Here is a 24326-nt window from a genome sequence, read left to right as displayed (position 1 = left end):
GGGCCCTAGAATGTGCACAAGCCCACCCACACAAGAATTAGCACCAGTAAGGCCCAGTTTGCTTGGGGGAAGCACTGGAAGGGACTGAAATCTGACAGAGAACGGAGCAAGCACCATTGTTCCCTCTCAGACCCCGCCCCCACATACAGTGTCACAACCCAGTGACTGGGGTGCCCCGAGCTGGAGAACACCTAAGGCTCCGCCCCCATATATAACAGGGATGACAAGACAAAAAAAAAATGGTACAAACAGAATCAAAGCTCCACAGCAAATACAACTGAGCAACCAAGAGATAGCCAACCTATCAGATGCACAGTTCAAAGCACTGGTGATCAGGATGCTCACAGAATTGGTGGAATTTGGTCACAAATTAAATGAAAAAATGCAGGTTACCATAAAAGAGATGAAGGAAACTGTGCAAGGAACCAATAGTGATGGGAAGAAAACTGGGACTCAAATCAATGAAGTGGACCAGAAAGAAGAAAAAAACAATCAGACAGAAAAGAATGAAGAAACAAGAATTCAAAAAAATAAGGAGAGGCTTAGGAACCTCCAGGACATCTTTAAACGTTCCAACATCAGAATTATAGGGGTACCAGAAGGGGAAGAGGAAAAGCAACAAGTGGAAAAGTTATTTGAACAAATAATAAAGGAGAACTTCCCCAGTTTGACAAAGGAAATAGACTTTCAGGAAGCCCAGGAAGCTCAGAGAGTCCCAAAGAAGTTGGACCCAAGGAGAAACACACCAAGGCACATCATCATTACATTAGCCAAGGTAAAAATGAAGGAGAGAATCTTAGAAGCAGCAAGAGATAAGGAGACAGTAACCTACAAAGGAGTTCCCATCAGACTGTCAGCTGATTTCTCAAAAGAGACCTTGCAAGCAAGAAGGTTCTGGAAAGAAGTATTCCAAGTCATGAAAGGCAAGGACCTATATCCAAGACTGCTCTATCCAGCAAAGCTTTCATTTAGAACGGAAGGGTAGATAAAGTGCTTCTCAGATAAGGTCAAGTTAAAGGAGTTCATTATCACCAAGCCCTTATTTTATGAAATGTTAAAGGGACTTATCTAAGAAAAAGAAGATAAAAGACATGTACAGTAAAATGACAGCAAACTCACAATTATAAACAACCACACCTAAAAAACCCCCCAAACTAACTAAGCAAACAACTAGAATGGAAATAGAACTACAGAAATGGAGATCACATGGAGGGTTAGCAACAGGGGAATGGGAGGAGGAGAGAGGGGGAAAAGGTACAGAGAATAAGTAGCATAGATGGTATGTAGAAAATAGACAGGGGGAGGGTAAGAATAGTATGGGAAATGTAGAAGCTAAAGAACTTATGACACATGGACATGAACTAAAGCGGGGAATGTGGGTGGGAGGGGGTGTGCAGGGTGGAGGGGAATGAAGGGGGAAAATGGGACAACTGTAATAGCATAATCAATAAAATATATTTTTTAAAAAATAATTACTGTTAACCTTTTTAGTTTTTTTCCCTACTATATTTGATTTCTATTGGTTTATACTATTGGGATAGTATTTTATGAATGATTTTCATATTTTTGTCCAAAAACCTACTTAAAGTAGTTCTCATTATATGTATATATAGTGGTTTAGAGATATTTGAATAGGTAATTATGAATGTAATGATGGTAATAACCACAAAGTAGGTGCAAGTGTAAGTTTCCTGTATTTAGGGTTGTAACAACACATGTAAGGAAGGGTGATTACATTTCAATTCTCCAAATGAATCTGATGGTCTTTAATGCCTACGGTTCATTGTAAGGATGGCAAGTGATTCTGTGCTAACTTTAAATATTAGTCCAAATGGTACCTGACTTGGTCTGTACTCAGTGCAGGGCATTTACAAATTAGCCATAGTTTTTTAAAGGCTAAAGCTATACACATCATCAAGGAAAAGAGATTCTCATCAAAAACGCAAGAGGAGTTGATTTCAGCTTTGCGTTTTGTTTTTTGATTTTTCAGTTCTTTTCTTCCTATAACTTGATTTCGAATGATCTCACCCTTCTCTGACGAGGTCAGTGTCATAGAAGCTCCTAAATTGAAAGGCACAGTGAGAACAATCACCCGTAAGCTCTCACACAACCCCCCTGAGTCCAGGAGGCCTGGCCACTTGCTCACGATGAAAGTGGTGGGATGGACGCCCGTGGACCCAGTATTTGGGTCAGGGAAGCATCGTATTTGCCAACAAATATAACGATTTTTGTCCTTGGAAATTTTAAATTTTAATTCTATTAAAATTGCATCACAAAATGGGAACATTGTAAGGATATGAAGAATGAGGGTCACGGGGATGCCTGAGTTTCCTTGCACACGTGACCTGGAGTGAGCACCAGCCCACCGTGCGCCTTGCATGGAGCTTGCCATTGTAATTAATGGATTATTTCATTTATAGGAAGGTATTTCTCTATACATGTTTGTACGACACATAGTATGGGGTTTATAGTCAGTATGCTTGTTACCAAAAGCTAAGACTAAAACCTGAGTGCTTCTGAGTCAGAGCTTGGCGTTCCGGACAGTCACAACAAACACATTTTGAAAAATGTTAGTGTATTTTTTGAACCATTTGTTTTGCTCATGGTTTAAATATACAAAACCAAAGATAAAAAGGAAAGATAAATTACTTCTGTTGTGTTGGGGCTGCGTTTGCTTTGAGTATTCAAAGCGTTTATTCCCATAAGATCACATGAAATGAATGGGCAGGCTTCTGTTTAATTGGAATGATTTCCTTTTTTCAAAATGAGTTTGTTACTAGTTCTAAACAAAGGAAGCTAAATTTTAGATTCATAGAAAAATCATTTTACAAAGTTGACTAGTATAATTTTCTCCTTTTCGTGGTTATAATTCCTATTTTCATTTTAAAGTTTTACTTTAGAACTAATCTGTTGGAAGTGGCATGTAATTAAAAGGAAACTGGAGATTTCTATGAGATTTCTGCCCCTAGTAGCCACACCTTCTGTTTTCCAAGGTCTATATTTTAGTCAAGTTTGTGCATTAAAGGTAACTCCTACTGTGTGGAATGAAATCAGCAATTAGGAGTGAATCCAAAAAGCAGCAGAACCCCATTGTGCAAAGAAATCCCAGGTAATGGTGATGTTTATATTGTATTTACATTAATTACAGCTTAGGAAAAGCAGCTGGTGATGAAAGGAAGGGCGGTGCTTTTCATTCTTGCTCTTCATTTTCACCCCTACCCACCTGGAGTTGTTTTAAACCTATACTTTATGGTTTAAATATTTTCTTCTCTGTCCTTCTCCATGTTGGCACTCGATTCATACGTGTGTGTTTCTCTCTTAAGATTCTCCTCTTTCTTCTAATATGCCTGTTTGATTAATTGACCTAATCTGTATTTAAAAAGGCTGTTCTTTGTCTGTTGACTTTGTTAAATTTTGTGCAATATGCCTATTTGATTAATTAACTTAATCTGTGTTAAAAAGTCTGCTCTTTGTCTGCTGGCTTTGTTAAATTTTGTGCAATATTTGCCAAACATCAGTGCACCTAACTATCACCAGGAACGTGCATTCAAAATTCAGCTTTTTCTGCTCCCTACTCCCATCCCCTCTGGTTCAGTGGCTGGAAGGGGGTCCTGGGGTGTGAGCTTTTAACAAACATGTGGTCTACAGACACTCTTGTGGGAAAGACTTCTAACCATGTGTTCCTTTGGCTGTTGTGAAAAACAAAATAATCTCTGCACTTTCTTCCCTGCTTGAGCAGGAAAGCAGATAAACCTAGCAGTGTAGTTATTTATTTAGTTAGAAATATATATATATATATATATATATAGTCTTCTGTTTTCCAAATTACAAGAATGAGCCAACAAAGGAGTGTGATGAAAATGAACCAGCCTCTTTACTTTGAGTGTGTGTGTGTGATATAGTATTTGAGTGCTGAGAGCTTTTTTGCTTGCCGGTCCCACATGGGGCCCATCAGAATTTATTAGTTCGGTTGTTACTCTTTCACGACTCTTCATTCATCAAATATTTATTGAGCCTACTTTATGTCAGGAAGTATCTTAGGCATTGGGAAAACAAAGATGAAAACTTTATAGCCTAGTGTAAAGGTTGTCAAGCAAAGGCCCAAGTTGGCCTCCCGTTTTTGTAAATAAAGTTTTATTGGAACACAGCCACACCCATTTATTTAGTGCTTTAGCTGAACAACTGAGTACTCGCCAATGAGATCACAAACTGAAGTCTTTGATCTCAGACCCTTAAAAGAAAATGCTTGCTGACTCCAGGACTCCTGAGTGGGTCAACACAAGCAATCAAATTCTCCCAGGGAGGCCTGAGTTATGGGCCTTGGAAACATCAAGAGTAAAAGAGCATGAAGGTCCTTGGGGGTGAAAAAGGTACACTCAGAAGGAGTGTCCCTGCCAGAAGGACCATACCACATGGAAGTACCAGATCATGATGTGATTTGACTGAACCTGTTGGTGGCTGAGAGGGAACTTGTTGTAGGCGAGGCCAGAACTTCAGGTGAGGTCAGGTTATGGAGGACCTTGGACTTTCCCTCCAGACCTGTGATTTTGATTCCAGCAATCATTGAGAGTTATCTGACAGGCCTTTCAAGAAAGCAGATGCCCAGGCTTCTCTCAGATCATTCAAATTAGACTTTCTGGAAGTAATGTTGGGATCTCTGTTTTCACAAGCTCTTTTTGGTTTCTGTTTTCATTTATTTGTTTTTCCTTTTTAAATTTTATTGTATTTTTTCCATTACTGTTTATCACCCCATGCCCTCTTGCACGTCCATCCATCCCCCTTCCCTTCCGCAATCACCATACTGTTCTTTGTACTCATGAGTTCTTTCTCTTTTTTTCTCTTTTGCTCCATACCAACTCCCTGCCAACCCCCCAACCCATCCCCCAGAGGTGTCAGCCTGCTTTCTCTAATAAGCTGTTGATGATGCTATGTTAGCTTGGCAAATGTGTGAACCTCTCCCAGGGTTATCAGTTGCTCCGGAGACGTCTACCTATTACATGCTCAGATTTATATTAGGAAGCTGCTTTTGACATATTATGTGCAGAATGTGCTAGAGGTTGGATAATTTGGAGGTAGGGACAGCAGTGGAGGGGCTGTGGATCAGGTGACAGTAGAGAGGACTTGAACTTAGTCATTGATAGTGGAAATGGAGAGAAGTCAGATTTGAGACCTGTTTCGGAGCTGGTTTTGACAGTGATTGGTGGCAAATAGAATGGAGGGCCGAGGGCAAAGCCAAAGGGGAGATTTGACTGAATCAGTGAGATTTGGAAGTTTGGCCCATGATGGCATTAGCAGGGGTATGAGCACATGAGAGATGAGCTGTAATTCTTTGATTATTTGAAGAAACACTTAAAAGAAACCCTTAGATTTCACCAGTTCTGAAGAAAACCCAGAAAAATAATTGCAAATGGTGATAATTTGAGCCATGAGTATTTCTAGGAAAACAGAAGTTAAAAGAATTATAGGGTACTTCTCTTGTTTTTTTAAAATGAAAAATTATCTCTATTAACTGAAAAATGGAAAGGAACAAATTGAATACCCAGTGGACATACAAAAAAGCAGAAGTCACCAGTTAAATTTAGGGCAATAAGTCACCATCTGTAATCCTCAAATCACTTAGAGATTTGCAAGTAGCATTTAGAGCATAGTGACATTTAAATTATCAGTGTGGTTAACAGTATTGATTAACGACTTTGCCCATAAATATGCATATGGGAAAAGGTTTTTCTGATTTTATATCTCTCAAATTTGCTAACAGCATTGGTCTTAATCGTAGCATTCCACTAAAAATTCATCTTTGTTATTTCATTCTACTTGCCAAAGACCAAGAGGCTATCCGTGTATTCTGTGAATTTTAATCTTGGTGTTGAAACATACCAGAGTGCTATTAAGACTGTTTGATCTTGGTTTTGATGTATTCACTGAGACTTATTTCTAATAACCAGGACTTATGAAGGGTTTGAAATAGGCTTTTTGGGAATGAGACAAAGAATGAAATGAGCCAATACAATTCTGGGAGAGGGATTACTGAACACATATGGTAAAAACAACAATAATAAAATCAAAATTATTTTAAAGATTTTATAGCACTAAGTATATATATTTATTATTTTGGGAGAGGGTTCAAAAAAGTTGGACTAAGGAGGTAACTTGTAACATTGTCCATATTGTACATTTGTCTCCATATTTAAAAGTATACTAGCAAAGGGAAAAAAGTCAGCATTCAGAGCTTTGATCTAAATGAAACACAACTATTTAAATATTTTGATATATATTTGGAATAGTTTGGTAATTTTAAAATTTAATTAAGCTCCCCCAAACTGTGGAAAACATACACAGAGGAGATAATTTTGGAAATGTTTATACCCACAGAAAAATCAAAGGCTTCTGGAAGTTGTTTGGAGTCAACCAGCATAATGAAAGTCTTAGGAATAGCAATTATAGATAGGTGTGTGAAACTTGATTACATGATGAGATTAAATCTTTCTGTTCTTTTTAAAAATTATATTTTGCTTATTTATTTATTTAAATATTTTTGGTTACTTATTTTTAGAGGGAAAGGAAGGGAGAAAGAGAGGGAGAGAAACATCAGTGTGTGGTTGCCTCTCACGTACCCCCTACTGGGGACCTGGCCCACAATTCAGGCATGTGTCCTGACTGGGAATCGAACCAGTGACTCTTTGCTTCACAGGGTGGGACTCAATCCACTGACCAACACCAGCCAGGGTAAATCTTTATGTTCTTTAAAGCTACACATATATTTAATATAATATATTTACACATTTAATATAATATATTAAATGTTTACATTTAAACAATTAATTTTTATAAAATCACATTGTGTTTTAAAGGATATAGTTACTATAATACTTTTCATTACCTGCAAAGTTAAAAGCTTATATTTTCATCTTCAAGTCTGGCAATGCCATTGAAAATTTGGGTATTCTGCAAGATGTCACTATTTCAAATTTTGTGTCCATCGGATATCAGAAATGTTTAAGGTAGAATCTGGGGATGAAAAGAAATGGAGAAGGTGGTGCTGACAGAGGCAGGTACAAGGGAGATCAGCTTTCTGGTTGCTGTCAGCTCTCAGATTTACCCCAATGGTCACAGTTTTTATACAGTTGGTTCATGATCATCCGTGGTCTAAACTTTGACATAAGTTTACATCATCATTATTTAAAACATTTTCTTAGAGATTTACTTGCTTTCTGTCTTCATTTTCTCTTTGTGCAAAATGTGTATCTGTCTTAATTATTTGGTCGTCTGCTCTTTTTCCTTAAGAAAGCCTCTAACCTACCTGTTCAATAAGAACTTGAAATTTTTTCTTTGATTTTATAGCTATGTTCATCAGAGACCAATTGAGTTATTCTAAGAGAATGTCATTTTTAAAACACCTGTGTCTTTCATAATTAATGGAGGTCAGAGTTAAGTTTTATAGTGTCTCTAGATAAAATGAGTCATTTAGTTAATATGCTTGTGATGGCTCAACCTTTTCTTTTAATGCCAGCTGAATTTTATTACTTTACATGAGGATACAAATGAACTTCGTCTATTAAAGTCCGTACCGCTCCCTCAGAGAATATATTGTTGTGCTTAGTGATTTGTTGCTAATAGGCCTCTGGGGGATGTGATGGGACACAGGGGTGCGTTATTCAGACCTACAGTCAATAAGAAACACACTCAGTGAAGAGGGAGGAAGTGCACTCAGATGTCTAGTGAGTAAGGGATGAGTGGGCTTCCAAACTGTCAGTTTGTGTCTGCCAACTGTAATGGCTCTGTGATCTGAATTATTCAGTCTGTTGGATCTGTGAATTACTCATATATTAGCACTCCAAAAAGTAATATGGTTATTACATTTGAATGGGCAATGTCAAATTTTATTTGAGAACATTGAAGAAAACTAGATCTGTGCCAGGGAAAGAAAAGCTCATACTTTTATTTACTATAGCTGTTAAACTGAGCCTTGAGAGCATGGTAAACTGTTGCTTTGTCCTTCTGTAATGAGAGGGGACATGGAAGCAGAGAGTAGCTCCCCTAAGCTGTACAACTGCTACACTTGTGCTCCACTGCCTTTCTCCCTAAACAATGGTAATATTCCTCTTTACTACCTATCTGCCCCTAGGGGTGTTATGGAGATTAATGAGACCACTCGGATGCTTTGGGTTGCTGAAAGCATTGCCCTGCTGCAGAAACTGACCCGGTATGAGACATTTGGTTAGCATTCCTTGTTGGCAGGGAGTCAGAAGCATTACTTCTTCACGTTGGAAAGGTTGGTACCTTTCCTTTGAACCTCACATACAGGGTTTTCCCTCCTCTGTGAGCTCACAATCACGAGATAAAGAGGTTGCCTCTTCTACTATGCCCTAGCCAGCAGCCACTTGCAGGGGATGGCCCTAGATCGTACTTTAGTGTGGAAGTGGCCCCACATCTGGTTATGTCAATTTTTTTATTCCCTTTAGAAGATTTTCTCTTTTTTTGTAACCTTTAACTCCATAGGTCATTGACCTAAACTATCATGGATCAAGTTGTATGGGGAGATTTCAGGCCCCTTATCTTGCTAGCTGGATTAGAATTTTCCAACAGCAAAAATGCACCTTGGAGTTGTACTTGTGGCCAAATAGTTTGAGGAAAGAGGTTTGAGAATAGTAGAATCCACACTGTGTTTTGTCAGATTCTTAGGTTCCAATGAGGAGATTAGGAAATTCCACAAATATTTTGTTTTTACTTCATCTTTTAAACTATTTTTTAAATCGCTGAAAATCATGATAGATAAAGTGAATACTGAAATGTATCATATTGCATATTTCTAATATGGAAAAGTCCATCAGGCTGTTCAGTTGTCTCCTTGGGGTTTGTGCAGACCACAGTCAGGTATTAAACAAATATTTGAAAACATCTACCAATTTTTTGTCTCCTAAGTCAAACAAATACAAAAAAAGCAACAAAAATGTAACAGACCAACTGACATAAAAATAGACCGTGAATCTTTGTTGAGTCTATGCAAACTGATAGATCTGATAATTCCAATTTCAAAATTTTCAAATCAGCATAGTCAACCAACTTTGTGATGAACATATTATAGGTAAGTACTTATTGGATACATTTTTATTAAAAAGGATTATATTTTATATGCTGACATTTCAGATTATTTGAAATGTGTTGTTCATTGGCAAAAACTAAAAAAATATGCTTGAAAAGTATATTGTCAGGAATTTATTTAAAAATATCATGATAAAACTTTTGAAGTCTTTCATGAGATGGCCATGTGTTCCTCAAACTGTGTTGGTCATTTCACATATCTAAAAATGGTCAAAGTTTTGTAGAAATTTGTGTTATTTAGATACACAGACAGATTACATAGTTTCTCATTTCATAAGTGAAGAAACTTGAGCGCTCTTAAAATAAGTCGGTTTCAGGAAGAATTTATGAGAAATCAGAGGAAGAAAGGAAGTACCGTCTCATCAGCCAGACCGGCAGGATGAACGTGTCCTTGTAATGGGCAGACGCATGCAGGTCGCAGTCAGATCGCAGTCCCAGAGGTCGGAATCAATTTCCTGGAATCAAACGCCTGTCATCAGCCGTGCTAAACCATGGATCATCTCAAAATGATTTGTAAATGTGACTGGACAATGAAGGCATGGGATAACTGTGCTGGAAGAACTGTTGCTGTGTGTGTGTGTGTGTGTGTGTGTGTGTGTGTGTGTGTGGTTAGTGCCAGTGAAATTAGGAAGGGGGCATTGGACGCCTGATTGGTAAAGCCATGTAACACAATAGACAAGGGACACTAACGTTGGGGGGAGGCTGGTTTCTAGTCCTAGGATTTTCTCTGAATCCTAGTAATCTTGGATAAATCACACTGAACATCTTAATTTGAAAAAGTTTCTCTACCTACAAATTGAGCGGCATATACCCCTGGAATTCTAATGATAATACAGCTCTAGAATTCTTGGATTACATGATTTTTATTAGATAAAAAAATCGAAGGTGGGTTAAAAAAAGTCAACAACTTGCATCTTGTAACCCCGAGCATACCAAAGAAACAGTTCAAATCTCTGGTGCTCTTCTTCATTAAGATGGCGGTGGAGGTGGCAGCAGCAGGGATAATATCTGATAATTACTGTGCTGTTTTTCATAGGAAACATGCTTCTCCTCTCTACCCCTCCCATCCACCTATTCAACACCTCTGCCGTACTGAGTGGTTGCTGATGAGATGCTTTTGAGGGCACCATACTCAGGTGTTTGTTGAATGCAGAGTAAACAGTAAAAATCCACTGGTGATGGCTGGTGGGGAGGGGTGGTGGTACCTTTTACAGTTAGAATTGCATGGGAGATGAGATGTGGCATGTTGGTCATCAAAAATCAGTGTCTTCCTATCTTAGTCCATTCGGGCTGCAGTAACAAAATGCTTCAGGCTGGGTAGCTGATAAACAACAGGGACCTTCTCACAGGTCTGGAAGCTAAAAGTCCCAGGTCAGGGTGGCAGTGTGGCTGGGTTCTGGTGAGGGCCCTCTTCTGGGTTGCAGATGGCCAGCCTCTAGCTCTGTGTCCTCACATGGTGGAAGGGGCTAGGGATCTCTCTGGAGCTTCTTTTATGAGGGTAATTATCCCATCCATGAGGGATCAAAACACCTCTCAAAGGCCCCACCTCCTAATACCATCATCTTTGGTGGTTAGGATTTTTAGCATGAATTTTGGGAAAACTCAAATATTCAGTGCGGAGTACTTACCCTACAGAAAACACCTAAAAACTGGACCTAGGGGTTTCAAAGAATGATTGTTATACCTCTTCCAAGCCTCTCCCCAAGTAGAGAGGACTTTGAATGCTTCTCTTCAGTGGTCCCGCCCAGAGCTCTGCAGGACGTCAGGGACACCACCGTCCTCTTACCTCAGTGCTGTGAAAGCACTTTCAGCTTTTCCTTTGCATATGGGCGCTGCTTTTCTCGAAAGTTCCCAGTGCTAGATACTCTAGTGGGATGCTCTATGTGGGATGCACATGTGTACGTGTGTAGGTGAGGGTGTGTGTGGTGGGCAGAGGGTGGAGGCACAGGATGGCCATGTAATATCATCAAAGCCCTCAGGTAATTTATTGACTAAAAAATATGAGCATTTTTTAAAAATCAAGAATATTTACAGAGCCAGCGAGTTGGAAAGAGCGTGATAACTGGGTTCCAGAATCAAAACAATAAAAACAATGTTGTCTCTCTTTTCCCTAAAAATCCAGTCATGGAGAATATACTGAGAATTTCATCATGTCTGGAAATTTTAGTATTTCTTATAAACTGTCTAGTAGTAACTGTATTGATTGCATTTTTACAATGTGTCAGAGACAGAGATCTTAGTAGGGTTGTTGTTGTTGTTGTTTTTTTTTTTTGGTGGGGGGAGGGATTTAAACCTTACAGCCACCTCAGGGGGCAGTTATGACTTCACTCCATTCCACAGATGAGAAGACTGAGGCATAGAATGCTGAAGCTTTCTTCCTGAGCTTGTATAGTGATAGAGCTTTGGCTTTTGCACAAATAATCTGAACCACTAGGCAATCCTGTGTCCTGTGACAGAGGGGCAGTGACCAGTGATAGCTTTCTACAGCCAGGAGGCCACTTATAAAACCAGCCTGAGGGTCAGGAGCCAGGGGCCTGCCCTGTAGCCAGTAATTGCTTCTGGAGCCACTTGTGTGTTCCGCACCTGAAGGACTTATCTCTGTGTGTGTGCACAGGTTTCTAATTCCTCTTAGGGGAGCCCTGCTGGCCTCTATTTTATATCAGGTGAGATCTTGGCAACTCTTCAAACGCAGGCTAACCTCCAGGGGAGCTTACTGGGTAAGGGACCCTGACCTTCCACACTTGCACTGAGCTCACGTGCTTCCCTCTCAGGAAGATGTTTCTGTTGGAAACCTTGCCTCTGCATGGTGCCCGACTAAATAAAAATAGACTCTGCTCCCTCCTTGAAGGCCCTCTTAATCTGGTTCTTCATTGCGGGCTAGGACTTATCTCTAATAAAGAGAGGGGAAGTTTTCCCCAGATGGCTGTGTGGTGAGGTACCATGTGCCAGCCATGCTTCTGGGGCTATTTTCAGAGATTAATTTGCAGGGACACAAAGAACGTGGCAAAGAAACGATTACAGTGGTTAGGGGAGGCAATTTTCACTGAGTGCCGGATGGCAGTGCCCCTATGGTGGGGGACAAATTGTGAGAAGTCTGAGTTCCCCAGGTTGGTCCTTGAGGTGCACAAGACCACCCGGAAAGGGAGCCGAGTCCCGTTTCTTCCTCCAGCAGTGGGTGTGTGCATTCGTGCTGCTGGATGTCAGCTGCCCTGTTGCTTTGTCCTCCCCAGGCCCGAGCACACCAGAGGCGTGTCTCCCCATCCTCCACGCTATGCCCTTGGCCTCACTTGACAGTCATTGTTACTTCTACTGGGACAGCCTCTGCTTCTGACATCTACCTACCTCCCCATATAGTTAAAGTGGTCTACTTTGTTTCTTACTGGTGCTGGATAATTTTTTATTTTTTATTTTTAAAGATAACCTTGGACCAGACCCTTATAATATAGCCTCAGCTTCACAGGGACTCCTTCCCACCGTCTTACATCCTTGGGGTCTGCTTTCCATTGCTGTTTGTCAGTTTTCCCTGCCTTCTGCTTCTGTGCTCTGTTTCTCATCTGCATGAAGTCCCTTCTCAATGTGAGTTAGACGCCAAAGCATCTCACATGAGGGAGGCCCATCTGTGCTTTCTAAAAGCCATGGAAACAGGGTCCAGAGCCTCGTGTGGCCGATACCTATGGCTTTTTCTCCCAGTGCTCTACTGACCTTGATTGTATATTACACTGTTCTGTTCTTCCTCCTCACGTTGAAAGCTGGTAGTTTCCTTCCCTGTGATTTCCTTTCACACTTGGACACGCAGGCAGGGCTGACTCTTTCAAGCCCTTGGTGGCAGACCAAGATCCTGCTTTTAAACTTATGGTCACCAAATCCATCTAACCAGACAGAGCACTCTCATGCTTAGACCATTGTTGAATTCAATACCTGGACATGTTTTAATTATAAAACTGGGTGGATGTAAGTGACCTGTAAAAATGACACATGAAGAATGGTTTTATATCATCTTACTTAAATTTACTTTCAGAATAGAATGCCCATGTCCTTTTGTCCATTCACACACATAGATCAAGAGCCAATTAATAATGTAGACTTACTTGAGTCTCGGTATACATGCGTGTACACACATACCTTGTTCCTTAACTTTGTCGCCCATCTGAGATGTGTGTCTGTTGAATGATAATTTGATAAAATGCCTTTTTGAACTCCGAGGTCCCAGGAAATTTGTGGTACACAGTCTTAGCAGGAGGATGCTTTGGAAGCCAAAAGTCATTGTTTTTTTTTTTTTTTCCTTTGTTCTCATGATTTGTATGAACTATAATTTTTTGGGATCTATTAAAAGTAAACCTGCTCTCTTTTTGTATTTTGTAGAAACTACCTCTTCAGGTTACAGCTTGAGGATTTGTCTCTGATCCAGGTAGGTGCAATTTATTTTTCTGAAGCTTTCATTTTCCATTCGAATTAGCTCACCGTTTGAGGGCATGAAGATGGATGCATGTAAAAGTACTAATTAGGCTGCTCCAGGGATTCATTGCATCAGCAGGTCAGGCCTCAGGACTCTTGGCTGCCCTACCTGAGATGAGTCATCACCCGCTTACATTCATTGTTGGCCCTTTTCTCCTGCTGTGTAGCCCCAATTCCTTTCATGGGCCTCATCTGACTTTCTTTTCTGCAAGTGATGATAATTCAAAGGACATTTCCTCAATGTCTGGGAGCATCTTCTTCTGCCCTGGTTAGAATAATCATTGATTATTTAGCTTGATGCTGTTAGCTATCATATTCTTCTAAAAATCAACCCCCTTAGAAAGTCATTGTTTATAATTTATAATTAAGTAAATATGAATATATGTGTTAAAAACTATATATAGTAAAGAATAAGTGATGATAGAGAAAAATGCAATTTACTTACGTCTGTGTTTTTTGTTTGGAGAAGGAGCCTGGTGCTCTCATGTGTGAGTGGACTATTCATTTTGTTTTCTGGTGGATCTGAAACATACAGGCCCACATTGCCCTCTAGTCTTTTGGAAGGATCTGATAACCAGGGTGCCCTTGGAGAAGGAGAGGGTCATGGCAAACATATCTCCTTCACCAAGGTTCTACAGCTCCCTGTAACACATGCCAGAATCCTGGGGCTGTATCACTTGGAAGATGTTCTTCAGTCACTTTTAATGCCACCCTCATGTGCTTGAGTTCTAAGAAGCGATTAGAGAGAGTTTATATTATTTTCTTCTGTGATGCTAGTGTTTATGAACATTCTGAAAACTTTGGAGCTAGAGCTTCATATTCGATCTTTTATTCACCAAGGCCTTAAAATAAGCCAGTCCCACAAGCAAAGCTAGTATTGGCAAAAAGCAGGGTCTTTGAAGATGGTAGACTTGGTGGTCTAGCTCCACGACTTCCAGCGCTGCTGGGTTTCTTCATTTGTGAAGTGGCCCCAACGCACTCTCTTTCCCAGAGCGTCACTGATAAAACACATACAGTAAGGCCTGCACAAGAGATAAGGCACAGTGCTTCCTGAACAAATGGTAATTGCTTATGCTTTTAAAATGGAATAATAATAATAAATAATACATTATTATCCAAATTGTTTTATCACGCTAGGCAATGAATTGTCTTTCCATTGCAATTTAGTATGTAACTAAAGTCTTTAAGTGAATTGATTGGTTGGTAAAATTTTAATGTAGTAATAATGACTCAGAATGATCAGCAGTTTAACCAAAATATCACTTTAAAACTCTGATTTTTAAATAACATTTCATAAAAGAATATAGGCCTTTCAATAGACAGGAGTGCTGTATTATGCTCATTGTGATTCTCATGATATAATATGTTATCTGGCATACTGTACGTGTTAAAAAAGCAGAATATAGGTATGTGCATGTGCAAGCACATTCATTGATTTCCTATCTCTCTTGGTTCAGAGGGTCTAGAAAGTAGCCATGAGCACACTTAATACACAGTACTAGCTTTCTAAATTTCATTCTCCACCCACACAAACCAAGCCTTCTTATAAAAGTAGCTGATTCTAGGGCCTGAGTAATAAAAGTGCCCGCTAAGCCTGGAAAAGTTTGTTGTTTCCCGAACTCAGGAAGTATCCAGAGAACAATGAGGGCACGAAAAAAGCAGGTCAGAGCCAATTTGAAGGGGCACACTGAAGAGAGCTGGGACAATTTGATTATTAGAGTAAATAATGATGGTATCAGATTATAACACATTGAATAAACTAAGAATTTGAGAGTATATACTGACAAAAAATGAATAAACAATTGAGGCAGAAGGGACTGGTCTTCCTTACTGCAAAATGCCAAAATCAATGCTGAAATTTATGGGTGAGAGTTTCATGGTGACCTGTGTATTCTCAAATTTACCTAGAAGTAAATACTTTAATAAGTAAAAATACTTATAAGTAATACTTATATAAGTAAATACTTTAATAAGTATTTACCTATAAAATACTTATTAATTATAAGAGAGAAACTTGTGACTTGATATTGAAAAAACCCAGTCAGCTTCCCCATAACCACTTAGTTGAATGTAGCTTCACTGGCAATGGCCCAGAGAGCTAGTGTAAGCCTCCTGATTCGATGTGCTGAGAAGGATGCAGGAAGATTTCCATAATATCCCAGCCAAAATTATAACCAAGTTCACCATGAGAACCTGCACACAAACCAAAAATGAGGGACGTTCTATAAGAAACTTGCTTCTAATTTTCAAAAATCACCAAGTCATTAAAGATATAAAAAGAATCAAGAGGTATTTCATCAAAGAAGAGGAAAAATAGACATGACTATCAAATGAAACACTTGCATCTTGGAACAGAAAAAAAGAGTGTTTGTGCTATATTGGGACAACTGGCAAAATTTTAAGGTCTGTAGATAAAAGAGTAGAAATATATTAATATTGATTTACTGATTTTTATACCTGTAATATGGTTATATGGGAGAATGTTCTTGTTCTTTGGAAAAAACATACCAAGGTAAGTCGGGGTAAAGAGTATCATTTCTGTAACTTATTTTGAAATGATTTGAAAAACTACAATATGTGTGTGTGTGTATATATGTAATACAAATACAGTCATGCAGAAAGAATAATAATGCAAATGTGATTAAAAGTTAATAGGGACTGATTCAAAATAACATTGAAATGTAAACTATAATTGAAAAATAAAAGAAGTTAATAAGGGAAATCTAAAAGTATGGGTGAATAGTTTCTGAGAGTCCATTACACTTTTCTTGCAGCTTTTCTTGATGTTACTTCAAAATAAATAGATACAAAAACTTGGGAGGTGCATTGGTCATGAGCCCATGTGTGATACTATTGTGCGGGAAGGGAGGTGGTGTTTCTTATCCTTGTTTCCCATTGTCATGACTGCTGTGGTGGAAGTCAGGATTAGGTTATTGGTGGAATTGAGCTGTTCATGAAGTATGGGAAAACCATCAGCCTCACCTCCCACTGAGAGATTACAGTCTGTGACATAGAGCCAAACAAGAAGACAGGGGTCTTCTGAACCATGGCCTTGACAACAGAGTCCTAGTATCAGATGGCATTGTACAGCCCTCATCACATCGGTGCAAAAGGAGCAAGTCTCCTCACACATTCTTGGTTGTGTATGATGCTTGGTGGCCTACTGTTTGCTCAGTGTGGAGAGAGATAAAGCTGGCAGTTCTTCCCATCAGACTTTTTTTTACATGTCTCTGATAAAGTTTCTGCACCAAAACTATTGATTTCCATGAATACTTTATTTTAATTTACAAGACTATTTCCAAGGCTGAAAAAAAAAGAGGAAGCACACTGATGCAGAAAGGGCTGTACTGGTGTTAGAAACAGATCTGTCCAGAACATAATATGAGCCTCCTTGGTAATTTAAGATTATCTGGTGGTAGTCACATTGAAACCAGTACAAAGGTGCAGAAGAAATTATTTTTTAATATGTTTTACCTACCTCATTATAGCAAAACCAATTGAGATATTATGTTCCTTTTTTTGTATTAAGTCTTTAAACTCTGGTGTGTGTTTACTCTCGGAGCACATCCCTATTCAGCCTAGGCAGCATTTGAAAGCTAAGTGTGGCTGAGCATGACCCAGTTGGACAGTGGAGCTCTAGGTCATGGGTGACAGAAGCATGTATGTCTTGGTCACTTTCAGTTATGTTATAGAAGTGTTATTGTCTGCCACGGAGCATCTAGATTGATTTGGATATCTCAGGCTAATACTGTTCTCCTTCCCTGTCTCTCCAAAGATAGAACATTTTTTTAAATATGAGAAAATGAAGAAACTGAGTCCAGTGAGAATGAGCAATGTGCAAAAAATGGAGAACATCAGAACTGAGAGTCCGAGATAGGCATTTTTTTAACGCCAGACAAGCTTTATTTGATCTTGCTCCCCTCTCTTCCCAACAGCAGGGTTCACTTCCTTGTGGCAGCTCACATTGCCCCTGTCTCTTACATTGCCCCATCACCTCCACCACCATGGGACTCTTCCACCTTGTCTGTAAGCTGCTTAGAGCTTCCCAAATGGGTGGTTATTGACCAGCTTTAAGAGTTTGCTCTGGCTGTCCTCTCTCCCAGAAACGCTTTTACCCTATCATCTTCTCAATCTAGAAAAATATGGGCCCCCCTTCCGCCCCCCGCCCAGTCTGACTTGGCCCATTTCTTCTTTGTAAGCAATCCTGAGTCCCTTTGGGCTGATGACCCTCTGATGCATTTTATAGCCTCAGAGCCTCTATTTCTGACTAGAACCTATTGCCTCACACCGAAAATTGCAGTGTGTGCTGTGAGGAGCCCTGTATTTCTCTTTGTCTCTTCAGTATTAGATTAGAGCAGAGCATTAGATTAGTTTACTTGGCAGGTGGTAGACTCAAAACAAATGTCTGTGAACGTTTTCATCCCTCGATAGTTAGTAACACATCACTCTTTTTTTAAAATCTTTTTTTAACTTACCATTAGCTGAGTGTGGGTAAACTTCACATTTGTGTCCCTAACATGAAGGAAAGGCAAGAAATGCAGCCCAGATGCTAGAGCAAGGAGAAATACTTGCTGCAGTAAGCACCCTGCTGTGCATGCTCGCACCCCAAAGGATGGTTCTAGAGCGGCAGAGGTAATTCCTGACTCTGATCCCACTCACCTGTCTGTGCAACACTGCTCTGCACTTGCCCTCTTCCCCCGGTTCTTCTCCCATCTTGACATTTGTTTTAGGGTCAGTCCTGAGAAGGCAGGTGTTGAATAAAGTCTTTTTAAAACTCAATTTAGTGATTTCCGCACAATTCCAGAGGCCCTCCACCCCGCCAGTGTCCTCCACATTCAACGTGCTGCTCACGTCAAATGGCCAACATGGTTCTCAGCCATGGTGAGACATCCTAGTGCGTTTCTTCCCTTTCCCTGTCCTCAGGTCAAGGTGGTCCCCACACGGTGACTTGGTTATCCCCAAATCTGTTGTTCAGTGAGGGCAGAAGAGGGGGTTCCAGCTCCTGTTTCTGCCAGAGCGGTGAGGGAAGGATGGGAGGTGAGCTGCTGGCGTGACAGCGGGAGTCATGGCGCGCTGTCCTTCCAGAGCTGGGCATGCCTGCAGCTCAGGGTGGGAAACCATGCTGAAACCCACTGATGAGACCAGTGGGCTCCTGTGCGGTGGCTCCAGAATGGGAAAACTTACTGCGAGCCAGATGTTGTCAACAGAACCCAAATCAGAAGTCTTGTTGTCTTTGCCTCCCTAGTCTAGTTGAGACCTCGCCAGTGGAGTTGCTAAGGCAGTAAAGATCTGAGCAAGGATTCGGTTCACACACGATTACTCTACTGCCCTGTGTAAGCATTATCCATTTGAGTCAGATCTCTTGGCATCACACGAGAATATTCACATATAAATATATCACAAGGTAAAATGGCTATCCTTGGAATATGTACTATGCTTTTCATTTTATCCACAGCCACACTTTAATGTATTAACGTGAAAGACCAAGAGTTGCTTTTAATTTACAGAAATAAAACCTGGATTGCGTCACCAACCAGAGAATCAAATATTAATGTGCTCTCATTTATAAGGTATCTTCCCACTCGGAGGCTGTGATAAATTCCCTCACATCTCACCGCGTGCTGAAATGTAGCCATTACGTCTTGAAAACCAATCATCTTCAGGCATTGTGATAGAAGACGTGGCAGTTTACCAGTGTGTGTCTCTCCTACTTGTCATAATAACACATTCAGCTCTTCAGTATCACTTTCCTCCTTGCCTTGATCACAGTGGTTATTTTGCAAGAACAAAGCTTTTGGAAAAATATAAAAATACAGCTGGTCTCCAGACTCATTCGCACTTGCCCATCTGGGACCGTACCCTGGATGGCCCGACAGACACGCTCCTTGAACAGCCTCCTAAGAACACAGAGGGACTGCAGCTCATTTAACCTCACTATCTTTCTAGCGTTCTTTGGGGAAATAGCTCAAAATCCATTTTATATTGTTTTGTTACTGAGGGAAAAGGAATTCACAGCCTGTTTCTCACTTACGACTGCAGGGGTAAGCATAAAAATTGAAACCTGTGTTCCAATTTGCCACCTGCCTCTCTACCACTTCTAAATTGAAAACTGTTAAATCTCTGGCTACCTGGTCAATATCAGAAGTCTCTGGAAAGTTAAGATAGGTGTTAACTTTGTTTTCTGTATATTTGGGTTTGGGGGATTGAGTTTCAATTTCTAAACCAGTGTTTCTCAACTAGGGGCTGTTCAGCACAAGGAAACATCTGGTTGTCCCCACAGGCAGGGCAGGCTGCTGCTGGCATCTTAAGGGCGGGGATCAGGGTGTGGGGGGCACTGCTGACACTCCTGCAGTGCATGGGGAAGCCCCTCCAGGCTCAACCCAGAACATCCTGGCTCTCAATGTGAACAGTGTCAAGGCGCAGCGACTCCATGGGAGGTGATTGCAACCTCAGCTTCCATAGATTTGAAGAAGCCACTTTTCCTATTACTTGATTAAATGTGTAAAATATTTCATGTGCTTAGGGAATTTTCCTCTTTAGATTTATTCATATATTTAACCAAATGAATGTATAAAACTTTAGTGGCAACTTCTAAAGAAGCTGCTGGGAGACTTGGGTTTAAATTTCTTGCTTTTATTAATATGAAATTAAATTTAAAATAAATTGAGTAAATTTATAATACTAATACTCTCTTTAATGGGTCATAACAATATGATATTATTAGCCTCTGTTGGAATTAATCTGTAAAATTTAAACAATAATGTATTAACTAATAATTTAGAATATTTAAATCAGATAATTACATTAATTCATTTTAAAATCAAGTTTTATATTTATATTGAACAAGAGGAGACTGGTTTCCCTTGTAGTCCTCAAAAACCATGATTATAAATTTTATTTATTTTCTGCCTTTATCAAATATATTCGTAAACTCATAGTGTAGAAGTAGAAAGGATCTTAGAGGTAATCTTTATTCAAACCATTTCAGGGTCTGCAAACTAAAATGTGCATCTCAGTTAAAATTTCACTGAAACCCAGCCATGCTCTTTCATTTGCATATTGCCTTCTGGTGACCATAGTTAATGACCATTACTGGGACACAGACTCACCCATTCCTGTAGTGTTGGCTGTGACTTCTGCATCAGCAGGGCTGACCAGTTGTAACAGAGACTGACCCACAAAGCCTGGAATATTTCCTTTTTGCTCCTTTAAGTGCAAGTGTATCATCTGTCACGGTACCTATTGCATGCAGGTTCTCAGTGAGTGTTTCCTGGATGGAGGAGTGAACTCAGTGTTAATGCAGTGTGATTCTTTGTTTTCGGTTTTGCTTTTCTCAGACAGTGTCGGGTTGATGCGTTCATTTTGACTCCCTGTGCAATGATTTCATGGTCTACACTAGGCCACGGCCCATGGGTCGGAATCCTAAGATAGTGGAATGATTCATCCCCAGATTCTCATTTCTTACATTCACTCCCTTGGTGAAAATTCCCTGTCAAGAGCTGTTTTATCTACCCACTTAGTCAAACACACCTACTTTCCTTTTCTCTTAACTTCTTGGAGGATTTCAAGTTCCTTACGTATTTTTGTATAGAGGAGGACTAAGATTTTACTGATATCAGAGAGCATTCATCAAGTTAACTGCTGTTAACAGAGCTCCGTGCTCTCAGTGGCTAACCACACAGACAAAGCCTTGGTCCTCAGTTTTGTGAGACCCCAGTGTGGAGGGTCTGGGCTGTGTTCCATGATGCCATCCAGGGATCCAGGATGCTCTTCTTTATGGTTCCTCCATCCTCAGCCCACACCACAGGGGCAGCACGGGTGGAGGAGCTGAGGACCCTGCAGAGGAGCCCCGTATGGGCCACGCCTGGGAGTGGCACCTCTCCCTTCTCCCCAAATTCCAGGGGCCATAACTTAGTCACATGGCCTCAGCCACATGCAAGGGGGCTGGGAATTATAGTTTTTCCTTGTACCCAGGAAAAGGCAAAAAGTTTGGACATTTAGATATTGGTAGGTGTTAGCATTTTATCTCAGACAGCACTAGGAAAAACAAGACTAGCCCCTATGGATGCACTTAGCTGTTCCCTGTCTTCTCCCCAGGCTCCCCACACCCGGCCTTTCCAGCCATTCTAATTTCCTACTACACACAAACAGATTTATTCATGCTTCCAACATTTCTGTAAATAACAAAGTGGGGATACTTTGAACAAACCATTTAACCTCTTTGGACCTCAATTTTCTTCACGTTGTGTTTTGGAGAGGAGAGTCTGGAATTATCCCTGAGGACCCTTTCAACATTAAAATCAATGTGCACCATCCTTCCCTTTACTCTTTCTTCTGCCATTTCTTTAAAAAAATTTCCCTATAATTGGAAACTTGGCATTATGCTCATTTGATGTCACTTTAATGACCTAATTTGTCATAAGATAATGATGACTCAACAACACTAATAGCAGACAGAATTTGCTGTCCTTCTACTCTGTACTCAGCTCTTCCCATGCATCATCTTATTTTTGTTTTCTCAGCAGCACCAAGGGGTAGGTGTTATTTTCAATATTTTATGGAGGAAGAGTTGAAGCTTGGACAGTTTCTGATTTCCACAAGATCACCCACCTGGTATGTGGTAGAGCTGGGCTTTGGATCTGGGTATGTGGGACTCCCAGTGAGAACCTCTAATCACCAACCGACATGCTATTTTGTGGTACTCACTGCCCTAGTGACGGCCATGTCACCTACAGTTGACGACTAGCTCACAATGAATATAATTGTTAATTTACAATTCTGCAATTTATATCTGGGTTTTAGGTCAAGTTTCCTGTAAGTCTGAGGCAGGGATTCCTGTCTCTGTGCTTTATGGAGAGCATGTTCTCAGAATGTGAGGAGTGAGGGGTATAGCAGAGGGAAGGAGGGAGGAAGGAAGGGAGGAAGCAACGTCTTGCTCTCAGCAGGAATCCAGTGTCAGCCTGATGCCAAGGGCACTCTGGAGTGTGAATGGAATCTCAGTCGGTCCCCTTTGAGGCAAGGGGATGATGTATACCCAACTCTTCCTTGTCCTTCAGTCTTTAGTTAAAGAGTTTAGAGTTTGGGGGCTGTGGTGACATAATCTCCTGACCAGCCAAGAGCAGTTCTCCAGAGGAGGGGACAGCCTTGAGCCGCTACTAACCAGCAATGACAGCAATGACAGGAAGGCTCATCCTTCTGTAAGGAGAGCTGGGGAGGGCACCAGAACACCCATTACAGTGTGCATTCCCTAGTATTTTACTTAGCCTTGTCCTGATGTTCCGGACCCGGACTATTCCCAAGCACTGAAGAAGTGAAATGTTTTCATGTCTTTGAAAACAAACGTAATACAAGCTTGATTATTGAATGCATTTTGTTGTGTTGTACAAACCTTAGTTTTTAATAATTCTACCCATCCATTTCTGAATTCATGCTTCATTTGCAGCCTTAAAAACTAAATTGAAGATGCAGAAATATTTTTCTTAGTCATGTGTGTCATTTGGTTTTATGAAATGAGGTCAGGAAATTTCTGTAAGACAATAGCAAACACTGTCTGACAATCGCAGGCTGCTAGATAAATAGAGGGGTCCATTTCATTTATCTGAAATGCATTTCTACTTCTATTTCAAAAGTGGCCCCAGAACCTGACATAACTGTTGAATGATGGGCATGCTTAGAATTCTCTGCCCTGCTTTCATTTTCCTTATTTGTGTGCCTCTTCCAAAATGCTGACACAGATAGATAAACCAACGTACCAGGAAAGCCCTTTGTTTCAAATATAAGTAATGGATTTCTTGTTTGGTTAAGAGATTATGTATTCTGGAAGCTGAAGTCTCCCAATTACCTAGGGGCCAAGTGAAAATGAATGGCAAGGGAGAAATAGAAATGAAAAAAATGTGTCACATTGGCCTACCATTCTCTGGAATTAATGGATTGATACTCTTGATTTGATAATTCTCTAACACACAAGCCATTTATCATCCTGACTTTATTCAGTAACTGTGACGGAATTGGATAGAATAACTGTGGGTGATGGGCACTTCCCTTGTTTAGTATGTATATGTCCATCAAACTTTCCTTTTGCTGTTCTCTTTAGCTAGCCTTCCAGAGTTTATGCGTTATTACTTCTTCATTATACCACAGTGTTTAATCTGTTTGTATTAGTTCTTACAGGTCTTGGAGCCAGCCTTGCTTAAATGATAGGGTATAATCTCTGCTGTGATTTTGTATGAATTTATGGAATAGTTTAATTCTTGAAGTCACTTTCATTTTTAATTTTTAGGGATACTCAATTTATTGTTTACATTCTCTCTAGAAAGTATAGAGACAAGCTGCCCACTGAAATATAAACTATTAAAAGTAGTCTATTTGAAAAGAAAATAGTACTGGGTGTGAAATTGTGCTAATAATTGTAGTCCAAAGACCTTTCAAAGTTTTTAATGTCAGATTTTTAATCATTTGAATAACAGAACTTTGAAATACAAAATAGTCTTAAAGTATAGCCATTAGTTTCTAGTTCAAGAGGGTGAAGATAATTTCAAAAACAGATTCTCCATGTATCAAAAACATAGCATTTTAAATCTCACTAAAGATATATAAAAAGAAAAATGCTATGAATCCTAGATATGGAATCTTATAAAAACCCCAATTTGAAGACTTTATTTTTTTAAGGATAAAAAATACCTTTTATTTGAAAATTTAAAAATATACAAGAACAGAAAAAGAAATCCTCACAATCCAAAACATGGGGTAAGAGCCAAATAAGAACCAAA

The 24326-nt window shown here is 39.9% G+C and overlaps 1 protein-coding gene across 1 annotated transcript in view; it reads left to right on the top strand.

Moving 5' to 3' along the window:
- SEMA5A (semaphorin 5A) overlaps positions 1-24326 on the top strand; it is a 441285-nt gene that overhangs the window by 199900 nt on the left and 217059 nt on the right. The window contains exon 5 of the mRNA XM_045847790.1: positions 13465-13510. Coding sequence (XP_045703746.1) covers positions 13465-13510 — 46 coding nt within the window. The remainder of the gene's footprint in view (positions 1-13464; positions 13511-24326) is intronic.

Source organism: Phyllostomus hastatus, unplaced genomic scaffold, assembly GCF_019186645.2.
Source record: "Phyllostomus hastatus isolate PE091 unplaced genomic scaffold, TTU_PhHast_1.1 phas_contig_58, whole genome shotgun sequence".
In the NCBI taxonomy this organism is placed as follows: Eukaryota; Metazoa; Chordata; class Mammalia; order Chiroptera; family Phyllostomidae; genus Phyllostomus; species Phyllostomus hastatus.
The sequence above is the reverse complement of the archived record's forward strand: the minus strand, read 5'-3'. Positions and strand labels throughout refer to the sequence as shown.